A 27057-nucleotide genomic window follows, 5' to 3' on the forward strand; every position below is an offset into this window, starting at 1 on the left:
GTTGGATTTATAATGCCTAACACTTCACTTAAGCAGTCAATAAATTTTCTGAGTGCCTACTCTGTTTTTGGCTCTGTGTTGGGTACTAGTCACTCCCCTCAGGGAGCTCACATTTTATTGGGGGAGATGGATAATCACAACTAATGAGATCAGTGCTTCAAGAGAACTGTCAGTTGAGGTTCTTGGTTGTCTACACCATAATCCATACAGGTTTAAACAGAAGGAGAAGAGAATCAGGCTCAGTGCTACACAGTTAAAGGTCAGGGCCAGAGCATCAGCCCAAACACCCATCCACACCAGGGGAATTTTCTAGTGGAAATATCACCAGCCTGCCATCTGTTGCTTGGCACCTATGTGAGGTGATGGCTATTAAAAACTCCTCCACGGATGCCCCTAGACCACCCAGACACCCCCATCACAGATGCCTTCCAGGTGATCTTATCTACCTGCATGCAGACATCAGTGCCCATAATTTCCTTCCACCTCCATGTCTTATCAGGAACACCTTGTGAATCCCCTGGCGGTCCAGTGGTTAGGACTCTGTGCTTTCACTGCCGAGGGCCCGGGTTCAATCCGTGTTCAGGGAACTAAGATTCCACAAGCCACACAGCGTGGCCAAAAAAAAAGAGAAAGGAACACCTTCTATATGGAACCCAGGTTACACGTGAAACCCACGTGGAATGTGGGAAATGTTACTTTAGTTTTCCAGCTTCTATAACACAGGAAAGCAATCCAGAAGGGACTGGGCAACTGGATGTTTGTATCTGAAATTCAGAAAAGATATACAGACCAGTGAGCTGGGACAGATCACAGAGTGTTCGCCCAGGTGCAAAGATTGGTGACAATGGTGACTCAGACCAGGTACAAGGGTGCTTCCACTTTGATTCACCACTGAAACAGCAAATGAGCTGACAGAGATAGAGATAGAAGTGTGACGGTTGCTCCCTGATGCCTTCCTACCTCCACATACAGGTGCACTTGAAGCCTAATGGTCAAAGCAAAGAGTAAGAAACCTGCCAGGGCAGGGGAACCCTGGCTGCCTGCTGGCCCTTCTTTATTCTGTTGGGCTAGAACTCAGCACTCAGGGATCTACTTACTATCATGAAGGGAATTCCCTTAGATGGTAAATCCAGACTCCTATTCTGATATGTAGAAGTTCTAAACAATTAAATACTGAACTGTTCTGCATTAAAATGTGTTGACTAAGAGGCAAAATTTAGAGAGACAGAGAGAAAGTAGTTTTTCCCTCTTATCAGCCACTCGACAAATGGTGGAAAGTCTTGATTCCAGGTAGGGATGTCTGGTCAGGGACAGATCCTCAGTTATAGATCAGGAGCTAAGGAGAGAGACCACCACTGGTGACCCTTCTCTCCTAAGGAGAGGTGTGAATTTGAACCCCAAGGATGAGAATCTAGTGGTTGATTAAAAATATTTTCCCCACCTCTGCATCATTATTTCTTTCTTGTTATCCCAGGATTTCAGTAAAATTTTGTAGAATGTTCTTAGCATGCATTGAATTATGAGAAATGACTTATCTACACTTGATGAAGATTGAATTGAGGGGAGGGAAAATCATCACAGATTCAAGACACATTATGATTCTAAAGCAGGCTAAATACAAAGAAAACCATATCTAAGCATATTGCAATAAAACTGCTGAAAACCACAATGATAAAATCTCAAAAGCAGCCAGTGAAAGAGATGCATTACTTTTGAAGGCGCAATAAAAAGACTGATAGCTGACTTCTCATCAGAAACAATGAAAGTCAAAAAGAGAATAGAATGTTATCTTCAAAGTGCTACAAGAAAATACTTCCCTAACCTAGAATTCAATAGCTGCAAAAACATCCTTCAAGAATAAAGGAAAAACAAAGACATTTTCAAACTAACAAAAACCAGGGTAGTTCATCATCAGCAGACCTGCTATAAAAGGAATACTGAAAGAGTGTTCATAGATAAAAAGGAATGGTCCTAGATGGAAGCTAGAAGATATACATCAACAATCGAAGTAAAGATATTCATACAATGGAATACGCAAAATATATACATATACAAGAATAGTCATGTGGTCATTGTTTCTAATAGCCAAAACATTAATATCCAAATGTCTGTCAACATTCCTACATGGTGTACTATATTGCAATGAAAGTTATAAAATAGACTTACACTCCCATCAAAGATGGAGTAATAAAGACCAAATTTACCCTCCTACTTGAAATAACAACAACAAAACTCGACAAAATGTATGAAATAAAGGTTTTCAAGGCATTGGTTATCAGGCAATGTTTGGGATCTTAAGAGGCAGAGAACACATGTAAACCCTTCCATTGCCCACACCGCCTGGAGAGAGTTTCCAGGCCACCACGCAGGCAGGATGAACCAGGTGAAGCCTGGAAGTCCCCCTGAGTTGAGGAGATGGAGCTGTGAGTCTGAAGAGGCTAGTTGGCTAGAGTTTACAGGGCAGAGTGCCAGAGATGAAAGAGCTGCAGAGAGAGAGAATTCTGGAGATTTTCAGAGGGTCTCCCTCATTGTTCAGCTGAGTTTTGACCAATGCATGCATTGGAGTCCTGACTCTGCCACTTTCTGTCAATCAACACGCTTGTTTTGAGCACCTACTATGTGCCAAACACTGAGGAGGGATGTGGGAAACCAGAGCTGAGGCAGATCTGTTCCTGCCCTTACCAGGCTCCCAGTCTAACGGAGGAGAGACACCACATGCACCCAGCAGGCACACACCACCTGAGGAGTCTAAGCTGAGAGCCAGAGGAATGGTTCAGGGCAGATGTGAAGAGAAAAGAGGGTCCACTGTTCTAGCCCACACCATCCCCTCCCGACCCTGATCCCAGCACTGCGTGGATGTGGGGACATAGTGATGTGGGAGACATAGACCAGCTCCCCAGGTCTAGCCTGCAGTGTGAGTTCCAGGTGGGACCTGAGGAAGCAAAGACTGCCATCCCTGGGAAAGGGGGAGAACCTTGGGCCAGGAAGTGGGAGCTGGTGCCCATCCCTGCTCTGCCTCTAGATCTTTGTGCAGACTTTCCGGGTCTCAGTTTCCTCATCTGACCCTGGGGAGGCTAAGCTCCTTTTACTCTGAAGGAGGTTCCCACCAGCTGAGCTTCTGGGCCTCAGTTTCTCTAGACCACAAAGGGGACAATAATCCCTGTTCATCCTTGGGAGAGCCTCCCAATCAAGAGATCGTTCTTTTCCTCCAGCTACTGCCAAGAGGAGATGAAGAAGCCCCAGGAGTTTGTGCAGAAGTGAGGGGACAGGCAATGATTGACTGTCCAAGGTAATAAGGGTGAGGCAAGTGCTTTCTGCTGACCCAGCATCTCGCTTATATCTCTCCCCAACTCCCCCCACCCCACTGCACCCCAGACTATTTTTGTTAGTTCTTAGAATTCCATGCTTCCCGCTTCCCGCTCAGTCCTATGGTTTCTCCAGGGATGATTTAGGAATGGAGAGTGGCAGCCATCTTGTCAGGGAGTTGCAACACCTCCGTTCTCACATCTACCCTGCCAGTCTTCAGACTTGAGGGTGTACTTCACATCCTGTACGGACCCATCCTATTATGCCCTCAGAGAACAATCTGGCTGTGCCGTCTCTGAGCAGATTTCACTCACACAAACTCCCTGGAACACGGTGGCCTCCCAGCACACCCTCCTGTACCCTGAAGGCCTCGCCTTCCAGAGAACTCATCACCCCAGTGAGAGAGTGGACAGGAGTGAGGTTAGCCCCCATCACACCCCTCTCCCTCACATGCCCTTCTCAGACCTCCAGAGAGGTCAGGACAGCAAGGGTTGGGCGCCACCTGGTGGCCACGAGCTGCACTACAGGCCACCATCCTCTTCACCCCTTTTCTCGTGCCCCACCCTCCCTGGCAACTCAGGCACACAGAGCTGATCCCAGACCCTTCTCTGGGGCCCCAGCCAACTTGCTCACCACCCCTACCCACCACAGTCCTGCGGAGGCAGATGGAGACCCTGCCCTCCTGAATCTCCTTCCTCTATCTCAGAGAAAGAGCCCTTGGAGAGGAGTCAGGCTCACACACCAACCTTGGCCGATTACTTAACCTCCTGAACCTCAAGCTTCTTGGCTACAGAATGAGATAATAGTATCTACGCCACAGAATCGTGAGGTTTCTGCCCTGCAAACCGGTTCATCTGTACCGGTTTGCAGGGCAGAAATAGAGACACAGATGTAAAGAACAAACGTATGGACACCAAGGGGGAAAAGTGGCGGGGGGCGGGGGGGGGGCGTGGTGGTGTGATGAATTGGGAGATTGGGATTGACATGTATACACTAATATGTATAAAAAGGATGACTAATAAGAACCTGCTGTATAAAAAATTAATTAAATTAAAAAAAAAAAAAAGAATCGTGAGGTTTCGTGACGTTTCCTGTAAAATGAAACCATTAAGTTGGGACAGCAGGGCAGCTACTTGAAGCCCTGGGGCCAAGCCTTGGGTTCTCTGACCTGGTGAGGGCTGCCCGTGGCTCTGTAGATGCGTGGCCCTCCTCCCATCTGTCTTCCCACCCCTCCTCCCGCCCCCTCCCCTGGCAGCCCCAAACAGCTGCCCCGCCCATCTTCCCAGGGAGCTCACCTCCAGCTAGAGGCTCCACCCAACACCTGGTGGCCGGTGAAGGTGGTGCTGAAAATCTGCCCAGGGCTGTTCATGAGCCGGTTCATTTTCCAGCTCATTTTCCAGGGCACTTGCCAGTCCGCCCTCCGCCCCCCGCCCCCGCCCCCATCCAATTGGTCACAAATTCTGTCAGTCCAATGCGTCTTGAATTCCTCCTCCCTCGCCTCGTCCAGGGCACGGAGCATCGCCCTAGAATGATCCCTGCCCAACCTCTCCCGCCCAGTCCTTGCTCTGCCCTCCTGCTGGAGCTTCTAAAATGCTTGTCTGAGCCACTCCCCACTGAAAACCTTTCCCTGGCTCCCCACTGCCCACAAAATCAAGCCGAACTCCACAGCCTGGCTTTCATGGCCCTCCCTGATCTGGCCTTAGCTCCCCCTCCAACTCTCCACTCCCCGTGTGCCAGCCACTCCACTCACCTCCTCCGTGCATTTGTAGGAGCAGTTCCTTCTCCCAGGAGTGCCCAACCCCCTTTGCCCGCAGGAAAACGCCTGCTCATCTTCCAAACCTTGCTGTTCTTCTCAGGCCCCTGCCTGGGACCACAGGTATCATGGCCTGTGTCTCCCCCACCAGGCTGTTAGACCCTCCAGACCAGGGACAAGGATGAATTTAGCTCTGGGCCTCAGCATAGGGTCCCGAGTGCATGAGGAAATATTTGTGAGTTGTTCAATTTGGTGGCAAGGAAGGAGGGCCTCGAACGGGATTAAATGTCCTCAAGGGAGTGCTGGGCTGGAGACAGCAGATGCAAGGGAGGGGGAGTAAGGCCCAGGGGTGGGTACCCAGGTGGTGCTTCCACTTTGCCCAAAGGCTTTGCCAAAGGCTTGTGGAAGAGGACACACACACACACACACACACATTCGGGGTTGGGGGTCACAGGTAGAGGAGCACCTATGTCAGCCCGCACCGACGCTGGCATCAGCTGGGCACCATTAGAATAGTCCTCCCGTGTCAGCCTTGGGCCACGAACTCATTCATCCCCACCTGGGGGCCCACTGGTCAGCCTGGGTCCTGTGCTGTGAGAGGGCAGACAGACTGGGGGAGCCCAAAGCAGGGGCTGGGCTGGGGAGGGGCCTGGACCCCATGGCCCCAAGGGGAGGCTAGAGCCCTGGGACCATTCAGCCCAGAGGAGCAGATTCCAAAGCATGACAGACTGTGGGGCAGAAGAAGCAGACAGGCTCTGTGGTCCCAAAGGCACGGCTGGCACCCTGGGGCCATTGTGGGTGGTCTCAAGATGCTCCTGTCCATCTCCTCCCAGCCCTCCCTCTCCTAGGAAAGGAGAGCCCAGTGCTCAGTCCCTTAACATGCCAACCTTTACTGATCTGGGAGAGATGAACAGGGATAGAAGATGGGAGGGGTATAGGCAGGTGGGGAGTGGGGTATGGAGACTGTGCCAGTCAGAGCCTCCTCATGGTCCCCAATCTGGGACCTGCCCCTCTCTGTCTGTGCAGAAGCAAACACTCTCACAGCCAGGAGAGCAGGGAACCCACCCCGCAGACACAACCCAGGGCTGTATCTGAGGTAGAGTCAGACTCAAGGGTACCCCTCTGGCTGGATTTACAGGGACACAGACAGGCATCCCCGTGGCTAGGAGGGGGTTCAGAGGCCCAGGCCTTGGCTGTATGGGCACTCATGACTAAGGAAGGCCAGCAGACAGAGGGTCTAGGAGAAGCACCAGGTCACCTCCTCTAGGCAGCCTCCTTGATTGCTTCAGCCCCTCAATTCTCCCTTTCCAGTCCACAATTGCTGCCCCATGCTCAGGCCTCTGTATCTGCCATCCACACCTAAGTCCCCACTATCTGTCACAGGACTGTTCCGGGAATACCCCAACAGGTCTAGGACTCCCCCAGAAGAGGGGCTAGGCAGCAGAGGTGGGAGCTCCAGTAGCCTGAGAGTTCTAAAAGGCATTTGCCTCCCGCAGGGCTGTTTCCCCACCCCCCACTCCAACCCCACGTACAAAGTCTGCAAACAGCCCTGTGGGGGAGGGTTGGTAGAAAGAAATAGATTTATTCTCATGTACAAAGCAGTCAGCCCACGGGACCATATACAACAGTTGCACAGAGTCCTAGAAAAACGCATCTCTCTAAAGGCAGCTCAGAATAGGTAAGGCAGGTGGCCCCCTCCTCCCAGCCCACAACGCGTACTGAACAAAACAGAGAAAGGAGGAACCTGCGGCCGGGATGACCCCAGAGGCCCGGCCCTATGGGGTCTCCCAAGCCCCAGAGCACAGGTGGATATGGCCTTGAAGAGGAGACAAGCCCTACCAGGGCTGAGGCCAGGTTCCCCTCTGGCTGCAGGAATGCAGGAGGGGCTCGGGCTAAGGGGGTACACTCAGGGGGCCACTGAGGGACTCAGTGTCGGCTCTCTGCCCTAGGGGGCCAGGGACACTCCATGGCCTCTCCTGGGACTCCACAGAGCTATGGGGACTTTGATCTAAAAGGGGTCTTAGAGAATGGATTGTCTCACTCTCCTGTTTCGTCCAGATAGGGGAAGGGACTTGCCCAGGGACAGCCAGGATGAAGCACTGCTGACCCATGCTGGGCCTGCCCCCCAGCCCAGGGATCCTTCCTGCCCACTGTTCTTATCCTGCTTTCTTCCTGAGCCCCCTCTCCCAGAGCACTGAGCTGCCCCCCTGGCAGCTTCCTTATGGGACACCTTCATCTCCCCAGGTCCCAGTCTCCACTATAAGTACAGTGGCAGTCCTCAGGGCCACCTGTGGCCCCATGGCTATTTCTAGTCCTCCAGCCAAGCTGATGACCGTCTCTAAGACCAACCCTCTGCCCACTCAGATGTCTCACCTTCTTGCATGAGGATCCCGGGGGGCAGGGGGTGTCCTCAGAGGAAAAGGGCACAGATCTGGTGGGGCAGGAATGGGGCCCAGGAGAAACCATCCAGGCTGCCTCAGAGGAGTGGCCTGGGGGGGGGCCACTTGCCAAGGTGTGGTCAGAGGTGCAGAGCAGGGCGCACTGCTCATTGTCATCCCTGTGCTCTCAGAGGACAAATAACAAAGTCTTGGTGAGGCTGGAAGTCTTCCATTATACAGACGAGAAAGCTGAGACCGGGGAAGGTCAGCCTTGCCCAGGGTCACATGGGAAGTCCTGGTCTAGAATCCAGGACCCGTGGCTCTGGTCCCAGGGCATGTGGCCAGGCCAGTGGAGAGTTGTGGGAGGAGGCCTGGGTGAAGAGGAGTCCCAGGAGGGACTCACTCAGCATCAAGGCTGCAACAGCCATTGATGGGGGCCCCAGCACCATCCAGGTCAGGCACCTCGTACTCCTCGTCCAGGAAGTCCAGCGAGTTGTTGCTCGGGAGGCCGCGGATGGTGAACTTGTGCGACACTTTGGTCCAGTGCTCACGATTAGAGGCCACACGTTCATACAGCTCTGCTGCTTTGGGGAACAGGTCCTGCAGCAGCCTGGGGATGTGCGGGGGCAGGGTTAGAGGTCAGAAATTAGACTGTGAGCAGCAAGAAGGATTAGGGCTGGACCACAGGTAGAACTTCCACAAGAGTATGAGGCGTAGGACTGGAAGCACAAGGAGAACATGGCAGTCTCTTTCCATAAGGGACCAAGGATGAAGTGAAGGGCCCATTTAGGGGCAAAGCAGGAGAGGTTGTGCCCAGAGGCAGGGAGTGGATGAGCTGGAGCAGAGCCAGGCCAGCCCAGCACCTGTGTCTGCTGTGACGGCCACAGCCAGCCCCATCCCACCCACCCTGCCGTCCCTGGCTGGGGTCCCCAGCAGGCCCCACGAGCTCGCTCACTTGTAGATGGGCATTGCGATGTGCTCCATGAAGCTGATCTGCAGCTCGGGGATGTAGGCCTTCTCACGGTCCATCATCTCCATCGGCCTGTTGCCCATGGCCTTCTCCTGCAGGCATCAAGTCGTCAGGCCTGGCCCTCTCCTTCCTCCGTAAGCACCCGGATCAGGCTAACCCAGCCCCTCCCGGGGCCCAGGCTAGGAACCCTCCCCCAACCTGGACACCCTGCGGTCATTCCCCACATACCAAGTCTCCTTGGGAGAAGAACTCTTTGTAGATCAGCTCCTGAAAGGTCAACACTCTCATTACCTCCTGTGAGTGGGATCCATCCACCCACAGTCCTCCACAGCCCATTCCCAAGGGGGCAAACTGAGGCACTGTGACCTCAGGACCTGCCCTCACCATCCCCGGGCTGGCAGGGGGATGGGCCCCAGATGGGGAGGAGGGGCTGGGTTCTGGCCCACCTTCCACCAGCCACTGATTTGCTATGAGTGACTGCCCAGTGAGTCCATGCCCCTCCCTGAATCTCCCCACCTGTCGTCCTGAGGTGGTCCAGGTTTCTGTCTCCCCCACAGGCTGAGCTCAGCACAGGGAGGGTTGCAGGAGCCACACAGAGCCAGGCAGGGAGTACAGCCTGCGCCTTCCCAGGCTGGGGCAGCACTTACCGCAATCTTCCTCGTGGTCTTCCAGCCCTTGGTCTGGTCAGAGAGGTCACAGGAGGTCATAAGGAGGCAGAGAAGGAGGCTGTGATGCTGCTTGTTGGTTCGGTCATAGCCCACTGTTGGGGAGAGAACGGGGTCAAGGAGAGGGCCCCAGCATCCTGGTACCCTCTCTCTGAGGGCAAGGCCCCAGGGCCCACCCCAAAGTGGTCCAGGGAATTCAGCACCCTGGATGGGAGCCAGGGATGTAGGGCTGGGTCTGCCTGGTGGATTGATGCCAGAGAGGGTGGATCTAAACCCCTGGGGATGCTCTCCAGGAGAATCCCCCTCTTGGTGGTCCCTCCCCAACCCTGAGGCCTGGGCTAAAGGCAGGCACCTTCGGCCATCTTTTGGAGATCCTTGAAGATGCGGAGGTGGTGGGCCAGGTCTGTGGCCAAGATGATGTCCCGCATCAGGTCCAGCATGCGCTGATAGTCCTGGGCCAGGGCCGGGGGTTGGGGAGGGTGTCAAGGCCTCTGGCCAGACACCCCACCCTCACCCCCAGACCTCAGGAACCTCCATCCCTCGGCTTCACTCCTTCTCCCATCTCAGACCAGCTCCCAGCTCCCACTCCCTCACCCCCAACCCCACCCCCGGCCTCATCACCTTCCGGGAGAAGTGGTCAAAGATGTTGCAACCGTGGGTGTTGAGGATGGCGATGGCCTGAGCGAAGTGGTGCCTCTGGGGGGAGAGGAGTGATGGGGGTCCAGCTGGGGTGGGGGGCTTCCCTCCTCACTGACCCCAAGAGAGGCAGCAGGGCCGGCCCAGCCCCGGCCCCCAAGGTGAGCTGAGCAGGCAGAACTGGGGAGTCGGGGGGGGGCCCGTTCCCTTTCTGGGCTCTGTTTCAACCCTCTATGTGACCCTGGGCAAGTCCCTGGCCACCTCTGAGCCTTGGATTCCTCAGCTGTCACATGGAGGGACACAACAAGGTAAGCTCTGAGGGCCTCTCAAGCTGGAACGATTCTGAAATGATCCCTCGGAGTCCTGGACACTAATTCATGCAGCCAGCATTTGTGTGCTGACAAGGAAGGGCGGTGAGGCGAGGGCAAGGCCCCTGTCTCCAGATGCTGAAGGGCTGTCACTCAGAGGAGGGGCAGGTAAGCCCAGGGCATGGAGGGCAGAAGCAGGGCTGCCTCCAGGCCTCCCAGGAGGAAGCGAGCCCCTCGTCTCTGGGGGTGTGCAAGCGGGAGCAGCTCTGGAAGGGGGCTGCGGGGGCCGTGTGGGGCAAGGCGAGCTTGGAAGTTTGACTCCCACTGTGCCAAGCCCTGTGCCAGGTGCAGGGAACTCAGAGATGTCCCTGATTCTGTCCCTGCCCCCAGGAGCTCCCATTGGGGGTGTGCAGACCCACATCAGTCTAAGGCAAAGCTGAGTATGATGGGAGTGAAGCCCGTGCCAGGCTGGGCGGGGAGGGGGTTTCATAGGGTGTCCCCAGACATGCAGAGAGAAACATGCTAAATCCAAGTCCTCCCTTGGCAAACCTGGGCTCAGGCGGAACCTGCTGCCTGATTCGTACCCCCAGCCACAACTGCACCCCTCCAAGCCCATCCAGGAACAAGAGCCAGACGTGCCCTGGGGGTGGCTGCAGTTCTCATAGCCTGTCTGAGGAGCAGGGCTTGGGAGGGGGAGGAGCTGGGCCACAGTCTAACTTTTTACGTCACTGGCCTTAAGGGGACAGTGGGAACGGGGATATTGGGCAGAATGGTGGTACCTCCATGACAGAACCTTCTGAGCTGTAGAGCGCGGCCAGCACAGATTTCTGGAAAAGCCCGAGAAAACTCCATCACTCCTCACATCCAGAGGCAAGTGCTGCCATATTAGGCTCAGAATTGCCCTGCTCCTCCCGCCATCTCCCAAAGCCTAGGAGAGCCTCCTCCCATCTCTAAACTGGCTCCTGGTCTCACCAACTCCCGCCTCTCCTCAGGCTGGAGGGGGGAGACTCCCAGACACCTCGGGGAGGGTGCCCACTGTGACGAGGGCAGGGTCTCACCGAGGCCACCTGGAAGGAGTTGTTTGTGCCTCTGTGGTCCAGGTCGTGACACATGCAGGAAATAAACAAGGCAAAGATCTCCATGTCCCTGGTTGGGAGGAGACAGAGGACAAGGAGGTCAGCCACTGTTGCCTCTCCACACTTCCAAAGGAGGGCCAGCTGGATGAGATGTCCAGGATAAGGGGAATAGCTCAGTGGTTGAGTATTTGACTGCAGATGTCCAGGAACCACCTCGACAGGAGCTCAGGACACCTGGGTCCCCTTCTTGGAAAGGGGCCTTGTACCTTTCTAACTGGGCTGTTAAGAGGGTCCCGTGAGGCAGTGTGTGTAAAGCCTGCCACACAGGAGGTGCTGCCCTGTCCCAGGGAAGGGGACCCCACCAGCTACCAGATGCGGGGAAGTGCAGTCACTCACTCGAGGTAGTTGGCGAGCTCCAGGTTCTTGTAGAGCAGATAGCAGAAGTGGGAGACAGAAAAGGCGTGCATCCAGTTGTGGTAGGGGGGATCCCGGTAGCCCTTCTTCACCATCAAACAGAACCTGGGGGAGGGGAGAGGGCAGCACAGGGGCCTCAGGCTCTCCTCCTCCAGGAAACCCTCCAGGCTCTGCCCTGCCCCATTCCTTTCCTATCCTCGTGGTCCCAGTGTCTGTGAATTGCTTCTCACTCACAGATCCTCCCCACCCTCACAAGAGTGGGCCTCCCCTAGTCATCCTCAGAGAGTCCTTCCCAGAGTGCGGGGGGCAATGGATGTGAGAGTAGACTTAGGAGGGAGGCAGAGACGGGGCTGCCTGCACGGAGGGGAGGGCTGGGGACACACACCGGGCCAGCGTCGGGCAGTCAATTTTGTAGTTATTGATGAAATTCATGTCCTGCAGCATGCTGAGGATGGCCTGGAGAGAGTGGAAGGGAGGGATCAGAGGGATCGTCAGTTTCAAGATGGGCCGCCCCGCCCCCAGCCTTGGCCCTTCTTGGAGCCTCCAAAACTTTGGAGTCTTGGAACTTTAGATCTAAACTAGAGAACTATAAAATGGTAGAGCCAAGCATTCTCAGAGCCATGAACTTAGAAATATGACATCTAAGAACTCTTGGAACCAAGTTCACACAAAATCTTAGAAAAACAGGGAGGGAGGTGCCAATCCTGAGGCCATCGCTGGTTCCAGCCCAGCCCCTGGCCCCTGGGCAGGCCCTGCGGCCCATGCTGGCAGACCACATGCCCCCTCCATCTCTGAGGAGACTCCATAGCCTTCTTTGATGGTTCTGTCTTGCCAGGAAGTTCCTATGCACATCCAACTTCAACCTCCGGCCGTACACTCTCCACCTCCACATTCAAGTGGGACAGGCCAGCTCACCATGGAGGTGTCATCCTCGGGCAGAGAGCGAGGAGTGTAGGTGAAACAGGCAAAACTGGAGTCAATGGCAGCCACAGGCTGGATCCCATCATGGAGAAGTTTGGTGTATTCATCATCAGAGACCTAGAGGGAACCAGCCGGGGTATTAGAGGACGGCCTCCACCCAATCCAATGTCTTCAACCTCAAATTCCCACAGTGGCAGGGACCTCCCACTCAGAATGCACCCCAGTTGGGCCATCCACTCCGTGGGTTATCACTGGGCAGGAGAACACCACCCTCCCCTCACCATCCTGCAGCCCACCTACTATGCCTCCTTTCCTGTGACCACCCTCATCTGTAACAGCCTATCCTTGTCAAAGACAGAGAACTCCTCTTCATGACAGCATGGGTAGCCTTTCATAGACAATAAATTAAAGATTCCTTCTTTTGGGAGGACCATCCCAGAGTCTAACCTCAATCCTTCCTGCTACAGCTTTGACCGTAGCCACAAAGTCTGTGAGACTTTGGTTTAGACACAGATGAGAGGAACGTTCAAATGAACAATGACCACCACATACTCTGAATTAAAATCTGGGACAGCTTTTCTAACACAAGATCTGGGAATGGGACTGCCCAGGACTGCATGACCACTGTATTTAAGGGATCTGTCAGAAGGGCCCTGGGTGGGCTTCCCAGCCTTCAGTAATCCCCAGGATGGGAATTATCCCTGGACATTGGGAACACCTGGCTGAACCAATTCTTCCCTGGGCTAAGTCCTGCTGCCAGCCTTGGGGCTGAACCAGAAACTGCTTTGAAGGCAGGCTGCTCCGAAGGAGAGCAGCAGAGCAAAAGGCGAGGCATTGCTCTGGGTCTATCTTCTTATATTCAAGAGAGGATGATCAGAAAGCCCAGCCTGTCTTGGGCGCCTGAGGACTTGGGGAGGCGGGGGAGGAACAGGTGGGCTACAGGGGACCCTGGGGCCCTGACAAGGAAGGCAGGAGCTCCGTGCAGGGCTCACCTTCATGTGGTACATCATCATCTCGTTGGCTAGGTGGCTGCGATACTGGGCCTCGTTCACTTTCTTGTATAGGAGGGACTGGGGGGAGAGAGGGAAAGATGGGGCTCAGGCAAGGTGGCTGTGAAATCTCAGAATGTCCAGGACTGGGACAAAGGGATCAGATAGAACCCCTGCCCCCTTCCTGTCCCATGCTGGGCCCAGTCTGAGCCTTCAAGCTCCAGCCCAGAGTAGGGAGCCCCCTCCAACTTTCATCCAGACCTCCCCTTGCTCCTCCTTCCCAGTGCCTCTTAGCACTTGAGCTGGCACTTTGCACACTCTCCTGAGCTTGCCCCAGGCTTCAGTGATGGAACCTGAGGCCCACAACAGAGAGACAGAAGCAAGGAAGGGGGAACAGTGCTGGGGGCCTAGGGGTTGGATTCCTGGGCCAGAGCTCCCAGCTCTGGATAATGAGACCCAACATATCCCAAAAAGAATAACCAGGAGCTTGGGTTGAGGTTGCTTCCAGAGAACGGAGGGAAATAAAACAGATCTCCCATAGTCCTGGGAGGCTAACTGTACAGGACAGGAAGTAGTATCTCCGATTTTCTGATGGGAAACTGAGGCCAGAGGTGACCAGTAGGTACTGAAGATTGCACAGCAACCCAGCAGCAGGGCTCTGAGCCCCAGGGCAGGGCATGGACCCGTCTGGACAGAGCAAGGAGAGCCAATGTGGAGAGGAGAACAGAGGGTCCTGCACGCCCCTGTCCTCCTCACATGTGCGATGCTGATGCCACAGTAGATGGAGAAGGCTGTCGCCAGATCCTCGTCAAACTTGCTGAACCATGGTCCGTTGATCTTATTTACCAGCTCGGCCACACCGATGACCTCTGGGGACCAAAGAGGAGCTAGGATGAACCAGTGGATATGTCCAACGGAGATCTACCCTCCCAGGGTGTCCTCAAGGGACGTCACATATTTGGGAAACCCCATCCCTTCGGCTTAGGGACGCTAGGGTGGTGGAGAAGGCTTGTGGAACTTCCGCTCAGCTCTGCCCCATCCTGCTCAGGCCCCGCCCCGCCCCTCCTCCCGGAGCCGCCAGGACCATGCACCCTGGTTCTCGTTCTTGATGGGAAAGCAGAGAATGTTGCGTGTCCGGAAGCCGGTGCTGTCGTCCACACCGCGGTAGAAAAGTGGGTGTGCATACGCGTCCGGGATGTTCAGAATCTGGCCCGTGGTCGCCACGTGGCCCGCGATGCCCTGGTCGGCCGGGATGCGGATCTCATAGCTCTGCCGGGCCAGGGATGGTGTAGAGAGGAAGTTGGTGGCCGGTCGCAGAGCGGACCATCAACCATCAGGCCTGCTCCCCAGCGCCCACTGCGTACTCCCGGCCCCCAGGACCACAGCCACACCCTCCCTCCTCAAGGCCCTGCCTCACCTCATCATCCACCACGCCCCCATCGAACACCTTGGCCACCAGCTCGTTCTGATCCAGCAGGAACACAGAGCATCTGTGGAGAGATGGCTTTGGTCCACAGGGCCCTGACACCCCTCTCCCTCCACCCCTCAAATCTCACGACTAGAGGCAAAGCCTGGATTTTGAGGCCTGGAGGGAGTGACCCATGGTGAGAGACTCTCCTCAGGGCTGGTTGACTCCAGACATTAGTCCAGATCAATGATTTTTTTTTTTTTTGGTGGCGCCTACTCTGTGCCAGGTACTGTGTTAGGAGCTGAGGACCCATGGCCAGCAAAGTAAGCCCCACCCCTGCTGTCACTTGATGTTACAGTCTAGTGAGAGACACAGGCATAAAATAAAGAATCACACAAAACGTGATGGGGTCCCACAAGAAGACAATGGAGGGGAAAAAAAGAGGGAAGGAAAGAAGAGGTCACTACTGAGGCCCAAGGCCTCTCTCGCCCTACCCCGGGGTGGATTCACTCACATCTCAGCATTGCTGAGGTTTCTGGCCTCTGTGATGATCTCCTGGAGCAGCACAGAGACGTCATCTGTGGGAGCAAGAAGCACGGGGGATAGTGGTGAGACCAGGCTGGAGTGCTGAGGCCAAGCCTGCCCACCTCCCCTCCTCAAAACGCCACCCCCCACTCCCACCTCACAGCTAGGCATGAAGGAGGGCAGTGCACTCACCCAGGTGAGTGAAGAGGTTCTTTGCCACTTGGAGAAGAGCCTGGAATGGAGAAAATGGAGATCACAGGGAATCAGGTTGCAGGGGGTCACCCTCTCCAGCCCCCTGCCTCCATCAGCTCCAGGGTCTTCTCATTCCTCCCCTAGGGCTCTCTGGACAGACTGGAGACTGGAAGAGTCTAATTATATCATTTGGCTACTAAGTGAAGGAGTGGGAGGAATAGCCCCAGTGAGGGTGCATAGACATCCTGAGTCTCAGGTGCGCATGCACCTCCAGCTCTAGCCACCCAGATGTTGCTGTGGGCCCAATCTGAACACTAGAGGGCGATCGCATACAGTGCCTGCAGCCAGAGGTGCCGTCTTGAAGAGCTACTGTCCTCCCTCTTTAAGAGGCCGCCAGAGCATAGGTAGTCTCCCTGCCACCAGCCCCCAAAGACATGGGCTTTTCCCTTGTGGTTGACTCTCTGGAGCTGAGAGCTGGGCGACTTGGTCCCCGAGAGAGGCGCAAGGCAGGCCACTCACCTGGCACTCACACTTGAGCTTCTGCTCCTTCTGGAAGGCCAGGGTGCTGGTGAGGACCGTGCTGGTGTAGTGGAAGCAGTGCTGGATCACACGCTCATCCTGGTCTGTGAATCTGGCAGGGTGGGGTGGCGGGGGTCACCGGAGAGGGACAGACCACGGACTGCTCGCCCCATTCTGCCTTACTTCCGTTCATTCTTCCAGGAAGCCCACTTGGAAATCCACCAGCAAACTCACTCTCCTCTGCTGGGGCTGCTCACTGCACAGGCGGCTTGGGCCAGCTTCCCCCTAAGACTGGGGGCTCCTGAGGGAGGGAGTTCTAATCCTCCCCTGACCAAAATGTGTTTTCCTCCTCAGACTATTGCTTCTCGAAGCCAGAGCCATGTCTCCCTCCTCTGACTTCAGATTTACCCAGACTGAGGCTGAGTCTCCTCCCTCAGACTGGGGCTGGGTGTTCTGCTCTTCTCCAGGGGCCCCTCCAGCCTCAGGGAGGGGCGGTGGCACTGCCCTGTCTTTTCCAGCTCCTGTCACTGTCCTACCCTCCTCCCTGGACTTTGCAGGCCCCGATCTGGTGCCTCCACAAGTCCTATGGTGCTGTGGGCAGGGCAGTGCCCATCAGATTCATGGAGCTGGCTCACAACGGACAAGATCAGCCCAAAATCCTGAGGAGGTCATTCAATGGGGTCACCAAATGATTTGTCACCAGGGAGCTTGGTGGGACTGGATGGACCAAGCTGGAGGTGGGACCTGGGCTGGGGACGTGGGTAAGCTCCTCCAGATGGGGATCATGGGGAGATGGAGCATTCCTCAGAGATTCTGACCATTTCTCAGCCCCCAGATTTCCCTGCCTAGTCCCTTCCCCATTTGGGGGCTGCCTTCAGTGCTCCTCTCTGCCAGGGTATCCTCCACTAGTGCTTGCCGTCCAGTGATTCGGATCTAGACCCCAATCCCCACCACCCTGTGTCTATCTGCCCACCTTCCTTCCCATGGCATTTGAGCCCTCTCCATCTAGTCCCACCCACCTCTCTCCCCTCTTCTATGGGCGTCTCTCAGCTTCAGCCACAGTGAGATCCTCATCATTCTGAGAAAACCTCAGGCTCTTTCACACCTTCATGCTTTTTCCCCACACTGTTCGCTCTGCCTAGAATACCTTTCCCACCCTCCTCCCTCTACGCCCTAAAAATAAACATCAAGTCTTGAAGGCAGGGACCATGACTGTATCATCCCCTGTCTAATACAGAGCCTGGTACAGGGGAGATATTTGAAAAGTGTTTGCTAAATGTTGTAACCATACCTCTGCCCCTGCCACCCACCCCATCACACTCCCAGCTAAAGGGATTCTGGAGTCCCTGTTCTCTGAGTTCCAGGCAGCTTCTCTGCAGTGTCTGCTCTGAGCTGAGCGCCACCTTGGCTCATGCAGTTGTTCAGCACTCACTCCCTGAAATATGTGGAACCCAGAGATGACCTTGCCCCTGCCCTGGGCCTCAGGGCTGTCACCAAGTCCCCATCTCGTTTCCCTTCTGATACCACCTCTCCTCCAGGTCCAGGGCCACCTCAGTACCCAAGCCTACAGCTAGCAGCCAGAGGTCACAAACCCTGCTGGACCCTCCCCTCTGGGAGCATAGGGCGAGACACAGTAGGTACTCAATGTGTGTTTATTGAATGGCACAAATGCTCCCACCACTAGGATGGGACAAATGACACAGATCCTATATCCCCCCTGCCTCAGCAGGTTCTGCCTTGTCCCTGTCTTTATTCTCCCAGGCCCGTCCAACTGCCAATAGAGCTCTATGCTGGCAGGTCCTGCTACTCAGATCTCTGACTCCCAAATCTCTGCCCCACCCCTGCAGGCCCCATCCCTGGGCTTCTGACACTCTCTAGTCCCAACATCTCCAGTCTCCACTTCCGGCAGGAGGTCCGAGCCCTCAGACCCAGCCTGCTTGCTTGGGCCCCAGGGGCCAAGCATCTTGACAGCATCTCTCTGCATCCTGGAATCAGAATGCAACCCCTCACCTGCCTACTACGCCCTACTGCTAGGCCTGCTGGACCAAGTGTGGCAACATTCACATCCTAAAGCTGCACCCAGGACAGACATGGCGGATCAATCACAGCACTGTTTCTCACTAAACTAATACAATGCTTCAGGCAGCTGCTACCAATTAATGAGTTGGTGTAGGACATGAAATCTATGATACCACTTCTAGGCCTCAAATCTGACCTCAGTTCTTGAGATATGGACTAAGCCTGTTTACCTGACTGTGTGTCCTGCCTACCCCGCTGTTTCACACGATTCTTACAGCTGCCCTATCAATGCCTCTAAAGACCCTCAGCTTAGCCCAGCCCCCATGCCTATTCCGTTGAGCCATTGTCCACTGGGTCGGTGATGCTCTGCGAGTCCCAGAGAGTTCACCCATCCTAGAGCGTATTGCTCCTCCATCAGGCAATTCCCAGCAGAAATGCCAAAACAAAGGATGGCAAGTGGGGGAAAGGCCAGTACCAAAAAGTGGATAATCCAAACTGCAGGAAGTGGGCAAAGAGAAGGGGAACTTGCCTGGACTGCAACAAGATTTTACAAAGTCAACATGGAGCAGCGGCAAGGGTCTATCGCTCCCATAATCTCACAGTCTCTTGCACAGACAAACCATTCAACCTACCACTGCTGGAATAGTACTCCCTGCCCAGTACCCTTCCTGCACTGTTACCCTAGTCGAGCCCTGCCCGGCCTCTCAGCTCCGTCTCCTGATCCACATCACTCCACCCAGACTCACAAGTCTCCTCCGAGCTTGTTGAAGGTGCAGGCCAAGGCCACGACCTGGTCAGTGGCCCGGCTGATGACAGGGACACAGAGCATGGCCTGAACCTCGAAGCCCAACATGCTTTGCAGCTGTTGCACATCCTCCTGCAAAGGGGAGGCAAGGGGGAGGCAAGTCAGGGCAGGGAAGGAGGGAATATGCTTCCTTCCCCCCGCCCTCTACCACACTCTGCAACAGGAGGGGCTGAAGAGCTCATGCAGGGTGGGAAATGCTATGACATGGGGTGGGGTCTTGTCTCCCCCCATCCCTAGGCTTCCCTGGCCCAGAGACTCTGGCCCTGGGGACTGGGCAGTGGGCTCTCCCCTTGGCTCCCCGCCAGTCCAGCCAGGCCATGGCTTACAGAGGTGAGATCTTTCAGCTGGATAGACTTCTTGTCTTCCACCACCTGGCCCAGTCGTCCCATCGTCAACTGGGGGAGTGAGGAGAGCCAGTCAGGGCCCAGCTCTTCCCAAGATCAGGCGATGTCAGACCTCTTCCCCCCCAAGTCTGGAAGTTTCAACTACCTCTTCAGTCAGTCCAAACCGTGGATGGAGTCAACACTGAGGAGTGAGGGTGGGGTGAGGGTGGGGGAGTAGGCTCTTGGCCAGAATCTCCTATGGAGGACTTGAGGGTCTTCCCTAACTAGGAGAGAGGAAAGCAGAATCCAAGGATTCTCACTGATCTTAATAGATTCTAAGAGAGCCAAATCCAGAAATACTCCAACAGAAGTGAACTGGTCCCAGGTGAGCCTTTCTGTAGATTGTGAGAGATTTCTCCTAATGGCTCCTGATCATGAGAGGCTGTGCTCTCTCACAACATTTCTAAGTAGACCCCAAGATCCAGATAATTCCATCAGATTCCAAGAGATTCTAGCAGATCCCAATCTCTCTGGGCAGATCCTAGGAGAGCCTAGACGACTCTAACTGCTTCTGCAGACTCCCACACAGGGGGTGCAGGACTCACCGGAAAGCTGATTTCTTCCTCCAGCACTTTATCTCCAATCACCTGATGGGCAGAGCGATGTGGACTGGTTAAAGGATGGGCAAGGTTTTTCCTCTCAGAGACCCCAGTCCCTCGCCCTGCTCCACAGTGGACCTGGGCCCTCACCTTACAGGAAAGCTGGAGATTGTCCTCAGATACCAGCAGGAGGCAGCAGCGGGATGCCTGGATCTCCTGCTGCAGCTGAGAGGGAGGGACACAGCGAGAGGCTGACAGTGGATCTGGGAGCAAACCCACTCCCCACCCTCTAGCCTTTTTGAGGTTCCTCGGGTAGGTAGGGAAGAGAAGAGGGGCAAGACACGGGAATCTGAACTGAGATGGACGGCTCACAGGGACCTCGGTCCCGGGAGGAGCACAGTAGGAGGGGCACAGGGACTCACGTATTGGAGGACTTTGAGCTGCAAGGAAGAGGCATCCAGGTCGTAGAGTTCCCCTGCAATGGCGGGGCGCGGGTCAGAGAGAGGGCCCACAGAATCCCCCAAGGGTGCGCGCCACCCTCAGGCCCCGCCCACCCATGGGCCCCTCCCTTCCAGGTTCGACCCCGCCCCTCCCCGCCCCCAAGGACCTGCCCCAGCCGGGTCCTCACCGCAAAGCTGCAGGATCTTTCGATCTTGGTCTGTGTACGGAACCCCACCCTTCTGGTCTCCCGCCGCCCCCTCTGGAGTATTCTGGACCGCTTCCGGGGCCGCGCTGGGCCCGCGCTGCTGCAGGGCCTGGACCCTCTTCAGGGCCACCAGGGTCTGGGACGGGCGGAGCGGTCAGCAAGCCACACGCCCCACATTTATCGCCCTTTCCTCGAGCCCTTCCCTCTGCCGGCGGTGCCCATCGCCCCCACCCCCCACCCGCGTCCCAAACAACTCACCCCTCAGCGCTCCACCCTCCTGTGGACTCCCACTGCCCCCGGAGCGCCCCTCGGTCCATGATCAGATAAGTGCAGGGTTTGTCTCCACGCCTAGCCCCCAGACTCTTACAAGGCAGAACAGGGTCAGATTTCTCTGTCTCTAGCACCCACGGGGAGTCGTAAGTTCTTGTTTAAGTCACAAAATCATAAAATCTCCAGGAAGAGCCTCAATATCATTATGTAGATAGCCCTTCCTAAGTAATAACAAAATATTTGACTCCCCTTATTTCACCAATACCCTCAGTAGGTCAGTGCTATCCTTATCCTCATTCTCAGATGTGAAACCGAGGCTCAGAGAGGTTAAGTGACTTGCTCCAGGTCACACAGCCCAAAGGTAGTGGACTGGAACCCAGGTCTGTCCATCTCCCAGGCCAGATCATCTTCCCATCAGTTGTGATGAGGGTCTTCAGCAGCCCTCATCCTACCTCGGCCCTACCCCCACTCACATGCTTCTCCACGGCTTGCAGGCTCCACTCCTCACTGTTACTCAGCTGACCACAGTGCACCTGGAGGGGAGTGACAAGGGGACCAGCTGTGACCTACCTCCCCTAGCCTCTTGTCTCTACCAGAGTGCCCTCCCCATGCCCGGCACACACCTGTCCCCACCAACACATACACACTCCAGTCTGTGGGCCTCAATGATAAGCCCATCCTCTGACCAAGCAGATGGCTTCAGGAAAATCCCCTCTTCCAGGAAGCCTTCGAGGGCTCATCCAAAGAAGTGGAACTTTTCTGATCTCTGCCTTTTCAGCTACTGTTCCATCTACAGCACAAACCAGTTGTACAGTGAGGGAAACGGGGTGACCTTGGACCCCTCTCCATCTCTCAGTCTATGGACCTTCAGGCCCTGATTATGGAATCAGTGGTATTAGCCTCAGCCTCCCAGTTCCATCCTTTCTAAGTTGGGATTTGAGCTGCCCCTAAGTCTGGGGTAGGGGAAGAGGTCCACCATTTATGATGCATCTGCTGTGCCTAAAGAACTTGGGAGGATGAATGAAGGAATGAATGAATGGGGTGATAAGGTGCTTTGCCTTGCATGTGATTCTCACCAACAAGTAAGGCAAGCTTCCACCTTGCAGATGAACCAAGGCCCAGAAAGTTTGAGTGACTTGCCCAAGGTCACACAGCAGAAAGTGGCAGAGTTGGGACAGCACCACCCACTCCCTCCCCTTCTCTGCCCACACCTTCCCTTCTCCAGATCCATTCTCACCATCACACCCATCATCCTGTCCCTCTCCAACGTCCCTGTGTCAGTCACCTGGAATCCCCTCAGCCCATCTTTCATGCTCTGTGAAGTCCCTTCTCCCAGCCCTGCTTGGGTGCTTGGTGAGGAAAATGAAGGGGGGAGCACTGCAGGCCCTGCCAGCAAGCCTCCCCACCTGCGTCACCAGCTTCCTGGGCACCTACTCAGAGCTGCTCACCACCTGCAGGGCTCACCACAGTGCTTGCACTGGGGTCCCCTCCTTCATCCTCCCTCCCCACTCAGCAGCCCCTGCCCGCCTCTGCTCTAAGTCCCCTGCCAGGAGCAGATGGAGAGGAGGAGACCAGCAGGTGCTCAGGAAGCTCACAGTCTGGCTGGGGTGGGATGGAGTGGTGGATGTGATGAAGGGGGTACAGAACTTCATACCTGAGGAAGAAGGAGAGGGCAGATTGAGTGGGTGGGAACTTATAGGCTGTGGGAGCTCAGAGAGGGGAGGGCACCTGGGGGCCTTCCAGAACTAGGAAGACAAGCAGAGCCCGGAGGGGACATTGCAGGAGGGAGGCTGTCCTGGCAGTGCTGGGTAGTAGGTGGTATGGGGAGATGAGGACCTGGGCAGTGGTGCGGTCCATGGTACCACAGGGCGGGTGCAAGTCTAAGGAATTGGACTTTAGCTTGATTGTACTGGGGATCCACAGCAGACTTTAGCATCTGCGGACCATGGTCTACGAGGTAGGGGGAGTTGGGGGGAGCAAGACTGGAGGCAGGAAGACCTGGAAGAGGGCTGGGCCGCCAAGGGTGGTTTGAAGGTTAAGCTCTGGATGAAGCTCCATCTATGACTCCTATAAGACAGGTTGTTGAAAGGCGCTGGGAGCATGGTTCATTTGCATATGGTTTACAGAAACATGTGGGCATTTTACTGTTAGTAGATGGGGGAGGACATCCTTCTTGTTCTTTCCACCTGGACTCATCTCTCAGGAAAAGGGAAAGTTGGGACCTCTCTAGGGCTGTGGGGTTCCTGGGCTGGCGAAATAGCCTGGTCCCAGTACAGAGCTGGGAGACTGAATGAGAGCCTCAGAGGGCTGGAGGGAAGGAAGGAATCATGGAGTCCTCCTCCACCCACTGGACCTACCCCTCCCTGCACACACTCCTGGGCTGCCTCAGCCCATCCCTACCCAGCATGTGCACAAACACACTACACACTTCATGGAGACCTTTAGCGCCCCCCAACACACACATACACACACACACACACACACACACACTCATACATTCACTGTCCCATAGAGATACTCAGGCATGTGCGCACCTGCACACACATAGACACACACACAGTGCAGTCACAGACTCGAAGACATCCACACACCCACACTCACAGTGACTACCATCCACACGTGCACATTCATACCCATACACAGGATACTTGTGTTCACATACCCGAGAGCCATGCACACGCTTCTGCCTGCACCCCCAACCGATATGCAAACACAATCACCAGCACACACACGGCTCCCTTCTCACTAACAGAACATACTCTTGCACCTACTCTTGCTAACCAGGGGGCGGGTCTGGGGCCCAGTGGGAGCACTCAAGAGTGGGCACTGGGGCTGCAGAGAAGGTTGAAAGCCCAGCACAGCTCCCACCCCCTCACCCTCACCAAGTTCACCGTGGCTAATGGACACCACACCCCCATGTAAGGATCTGGTGTGCTGGCACAGCTCAGGGGAAGAGTGGGCGCAAATCACACATCAAATGCCGGAGACCAAGGGCTGCCCGCTCCTCAGAGGGACTTATTATCCCATAATTGAAGAACAGAGCCAAAGACTCTTTCCACATGAAGAATCTGCAATTAAGGCACCTCGACCTGCGAGCTGCAGAGTCCCAGAGCTCAGCCAGGCAGCCCTGCACAGGACGGCATATTCCTCAGAGCGCCCTCCGCTGACCCCATCTCTATCAGGCCCCAACAGTCCTTGCAGGGCCCCCTGGTTTCCTTGCTAGCACTTCCGTCATTTGCAATTCTCTCTTTATTTTGCTCACTTGTTTAATGTCCAGCATGCCCACCCCTCCAGACTGTTTGGTCTGTGAAAGCAGGGCCTGTCAGGTCTGTCTCAGTCATTGCTGCTGTGTTTGAAGCACCAGTGCACAGTGCCTGGCGGTGCTCAAGAAATATGCTTTCAATTGATGGCTGGGTGAGTTGATGGATGGAGAGATGATGAATACAAGAGCAGAGACCCAGAGAGGGGAATGGGGCTTGTTGAGGAAGGAGCTGGTGAGTCAGCCCTCCCGATAGATCTGTCCTGCGGCACCCCCTTTCCCCTCTAGACCCTCAGTCCTCAGGATCTGGCAACAGCTGGGAGGTCTGGGGCTGCCTATGCTGGCTCTCAGAGGATGTGAGATCCTGTGGCCCCTGGAGCATGGGGGTGGAGCAGCAGGACGGGATCCATCAGATGTGTATGCACCGGGGAGGGGGTGTCCCGCAGAAGAACATTTCTACTTGAGTAGGAAGGCTCAGGCTTGGAGGAGAGGCAGATGGCAAACAATCCAAATACCTTTCAAGAGCTCTTCACTGCCCAGGGTATTTGAGAAGGTGAGGGGACAGTAATCGGGAACTTCTCTTGGCAGCCAAAGCCACAGGTAGCATCTTGCTCACCAGCATGCACCCCCCTTCTCAGCCTTGCAGGGATCACACTCTTCCCCCAGCACTCCACCACCCTGCCTCTGCTCATGCTGGGCCCTCTGCTGAGAATATCCGTCTCCTTCTTCTCTGCCTGTTCACCCCCTACCTGTGTCCCAAAGTCCCACTCAAATGCTGTCTGCACTGTGAGGCACCCCCTGGTGCTCCAGCCTCTGCCACTAGAGCTCCTGCTGGCAGCATTCTTTCATTTGGCCAGTGGTGGTCTGAAGGTGACCCTGCCTTCCCCCAGACTGAGCTTCTAGAAGGCAGAAATGGGTCTGACTCCTCTCTCTGCCCCAGCACCTGTCCTGGGACAGGGCCCAGAGCAGAGTTTTGCTAGGGTGGGGTAAGTTCAACTGATCTGACCCATCCGCTTCCCAACACACACATGCCTTTCCTACCCCCAGGAGAAGGCTGAAGCCTGGACTCCCAGCCAGACCTGAGCCACGGTGAACAACGGTCACAACAACCATCCTCCTGCCCACAAGACAACCCTCCAAGCATCTTCCCATTGCAGGAGCTGCTTCCTTACTGACCCAGCCCTCGCAGCCCCAGCACAGGAAGTCCTTCTAGGAACCTGGCACCCCCAGACCCCTTTCCGTCAACAGAGGTGGGCGACCGAGTCACTGCCTCCCACGTGCACCTCTGCACAGTGCTTCTAGTCCCGGTCCTCCTCCAAGCCACCAGCTCTGGTACAGATTGGGACCAAAGGAGGGAGCGAAGCTGCGCTGAGAACTCGGTGCCAACAGCAGATCCGTTCCCTTCGGGAAACAGAAGCTGGGGGTGGGGGAGCAGCTTTCAGGAGAAACCAAGGGGGCCGCATCCCCCTCAATCAGGCAGATGGGGCGCTGAGGAGACCAAGCCAAGTAAGTATCCCTTCCTTCCTCTCCTCTCCCCGCGGCCGCCCCCCCACGCCCACCGCCCTCCCTCGCCAGCAGCTGGGGAAAGGTCAGGCGCCTCGGAAACCTTTAATTCCGTTTTAATGAGGTCGGGAGGAGTCCCCCCGCCGCGGGCGCACCGAGACCGGCTCATTTATCTGTCCGCGCCCCTGCTTGGGGTGGCGGCCGCCTCCGCGGAAGTCGATCCCCAGTGAGGGCGATTTGGGGGCGCTAACCCTCCGGTTCTTAGGACTGGACAAAGATTTTGAGCGCCCACTTCCACATGGGAGGAGAGACTGGAAGAACCTCAAGAACCCGGACTCCGCAAAGCTCTGCCAACCCCACGGGGGAGCCCAAAGCAGGGAGCTCCGCGAGGGAGCAGCAGGGGGGTGCCCTGGCCCGGACTGCCCGCCTAACTCCCCCCGCTTAGGGTTTCCCCCTTCTAGCTGAGGCCCCTGCCCCTCCGTCACCCGCCCCAGGAAGCCCGCCCCGTTGCCTGGCATCTGTCCCAGCCTCGGACATAGGTCTGGCTGGGGCTGGATGCCTTCCCAGGAGCCCTGCCCCGTGGGCCTCCTCTCCTCAAGCCGCCTAGCTCCAGCCACCCCAATCTCTGACTGACTTTCCCACACTGTCTCTGTTGGTGTCATATCTGCCCATCCCTCCTCAGCGCCTCTCAGTCCTTTCCCACCTCGCTGCATTCGTGCCCTCTTGGGACACTGCCCCCAACCCATCCTGGAGGATGCCAAAGAGGAAGTAGGGTCAGGGCCGTGTCAGGGGCTCCGTGGTGGTAAGAGTTCAGATGGGGCTTGTACATCCTTCCGCAAGTTGCTGACGGGGCCTGCGGCTTCATTCTGCCCATTTAAGGTGGGGCAGAGGGCTCCTCCCAGGCTCCTCCCAGACCCCCATTTTCCCCAGCTCCAGCCCAGCATGCTATTCTCAACACACACACACACACACACCCCAGTGGGGCTCCATCCAGTGCTCTCTCCCTTGCTCCCTCCCCTGCTCTCCTCCCCCCCATCCTACTCACAACTGCTCTTACCAAGATGACTGCTGCCACAGCCCCGGCCTCCTTGTCCACCAGCGGTATGACCAGCACTGAGGGGGAGAGGGCAATGAGGTGGTCCTGCGGGGCCAGTGAGGCTCAGAGATACTGAGCCAGGACCCAGGGAGGGAGACAAAGACACAGACAGACAGAGGCCAGGACAGAGACACAGAGAGACCCAGAGACCCGGAGAGACAGAGAGATGGGTCTTGAGGCAGTGAAAACAATGACCACAGCAACGACCCCTGCATAGAAGGAAACCCCCTCACTTGACAACTTTCTCGTGATCCTCCCAGCAACCCTGGGATGGAGGGAGGCAGGTAAGGCTGAGCACCCCTATTTTACAGATTGGGAAACTAAGGTCCAGAAAGGGGAAGTGACTTGCCCAAGATCACACAGCAAGTCAGGTCTCCTGACTCCCAGTCTTGTGCACTTTCCACATCGAGACAGAGGACAGAGACCTAGAGAGACTGAGACATGAGGCAGAGAGACATGGCGGACAGGGGGCATGGA

At 55.8% G+C, this 27057-nt stretch overlaps 1 protein-coding gene across 5 annotated transcripts in view; it reads right to left on the reverse strand.

The window, feature by feature from the left end:
- Positions 1-7148: 7148 nt before the first annotated feature.
- Positions 7149-27057, reverse strand: part of PDE2A (phosphodiesterase 2A) — a 63724-nt gene continuing 43815 nt past the window's right edge. For 3 of the 5 annotated variants that reach the window (XM_007173677.3, XM_007173678.3, XM_007173679.3), the window contains 26 exons: positions 26542-26597; positions 21196-21255; positions 20435-20588; positions 20229-20281; positions 19957-20031; positions 19813-19854; positions 19211-19279; positions 18826-18956; positions 16061-16172; positions 15542-15581; positions 15339-15402; positions 14834-14906; positions 14508-14685; positions 14173-14285; positions 13420-13497; positions 12422-12544; positions 11892-11962; positions 11489-11611; positions 11075-11162; positions 10796-10843; positions 9694-9768; positions 9425-9524; positions 9055-9167; positions 8636-8674; positions 8393-8499; positions 7149-8047 (listed from right to left, as the gene is read on the reverse strand). In XM_007173677.3, the coding sequence (XP_007173739.2) occupies positions 7837-8047; positions 8393-8499; positions 8636-8674; positions 9055-9167; positions 9425-9524; positions 9694-9768; positions 10796-10843; positions 11075-11162; positions 11489-11611; positions 11892-11962; positions 12422-12544; positions 13420-13497; positions 14173-14285; positions 14508-14685; positions 14834-14906; positions 15339-15402; positions 15542-15581; positions 16061-16172; positions 18826-18956; positions 19211-19279; positions 19813-19854; positions 19957-20031; positions 20229-20281; positions 20435-20588; positions 21196-21255; positions 26542-26597 (2396 nt within the window). In that variant the 3' untranslated portion in view covers positions 7149-7836. The remainder of the gene's footprint in view (positions 8048-8392; positions 8500-8635; positions 8675-9054; positions 9168-9424; positions 9525-9693; positions 9769-10795; positions 10844-11074; positions 11163-11488; positions 11612-11891; positions 11963-12421; positions 12545-13419; positions 13498-14172; positions 14286-14507; positions 14686-14833; positions 14907-15338; positions 15403-15541; positions 15582-16060; positions 16173-18825; positions 18957-19210; positions 19280-19812; positions 19855-19956; positions 20032-20228; positions 20282-20434; positions 20589-21195; positions 21256-26541; positions 26598-27057) is intronic. The other 2 variants (XM_057553844.1, XM_007173681.3) reach the window with 1 other exon arrangement.

Source organism: Balaenoptera acutorostrata, chromosome 9 (genome assembly GCF_949987535.1).
Source record: "Balaenoptera acutorostrata chromosome 9, mBalAcu1.1, whole genome shotgun sequence".
Taxonomy (NCBI): Eukaryota; Metazoa; Chordata; class Mammalia; order Artiodactyla; family Balaenopteridae; genus Balaenoptera; species Balaenoptera acutorostrata.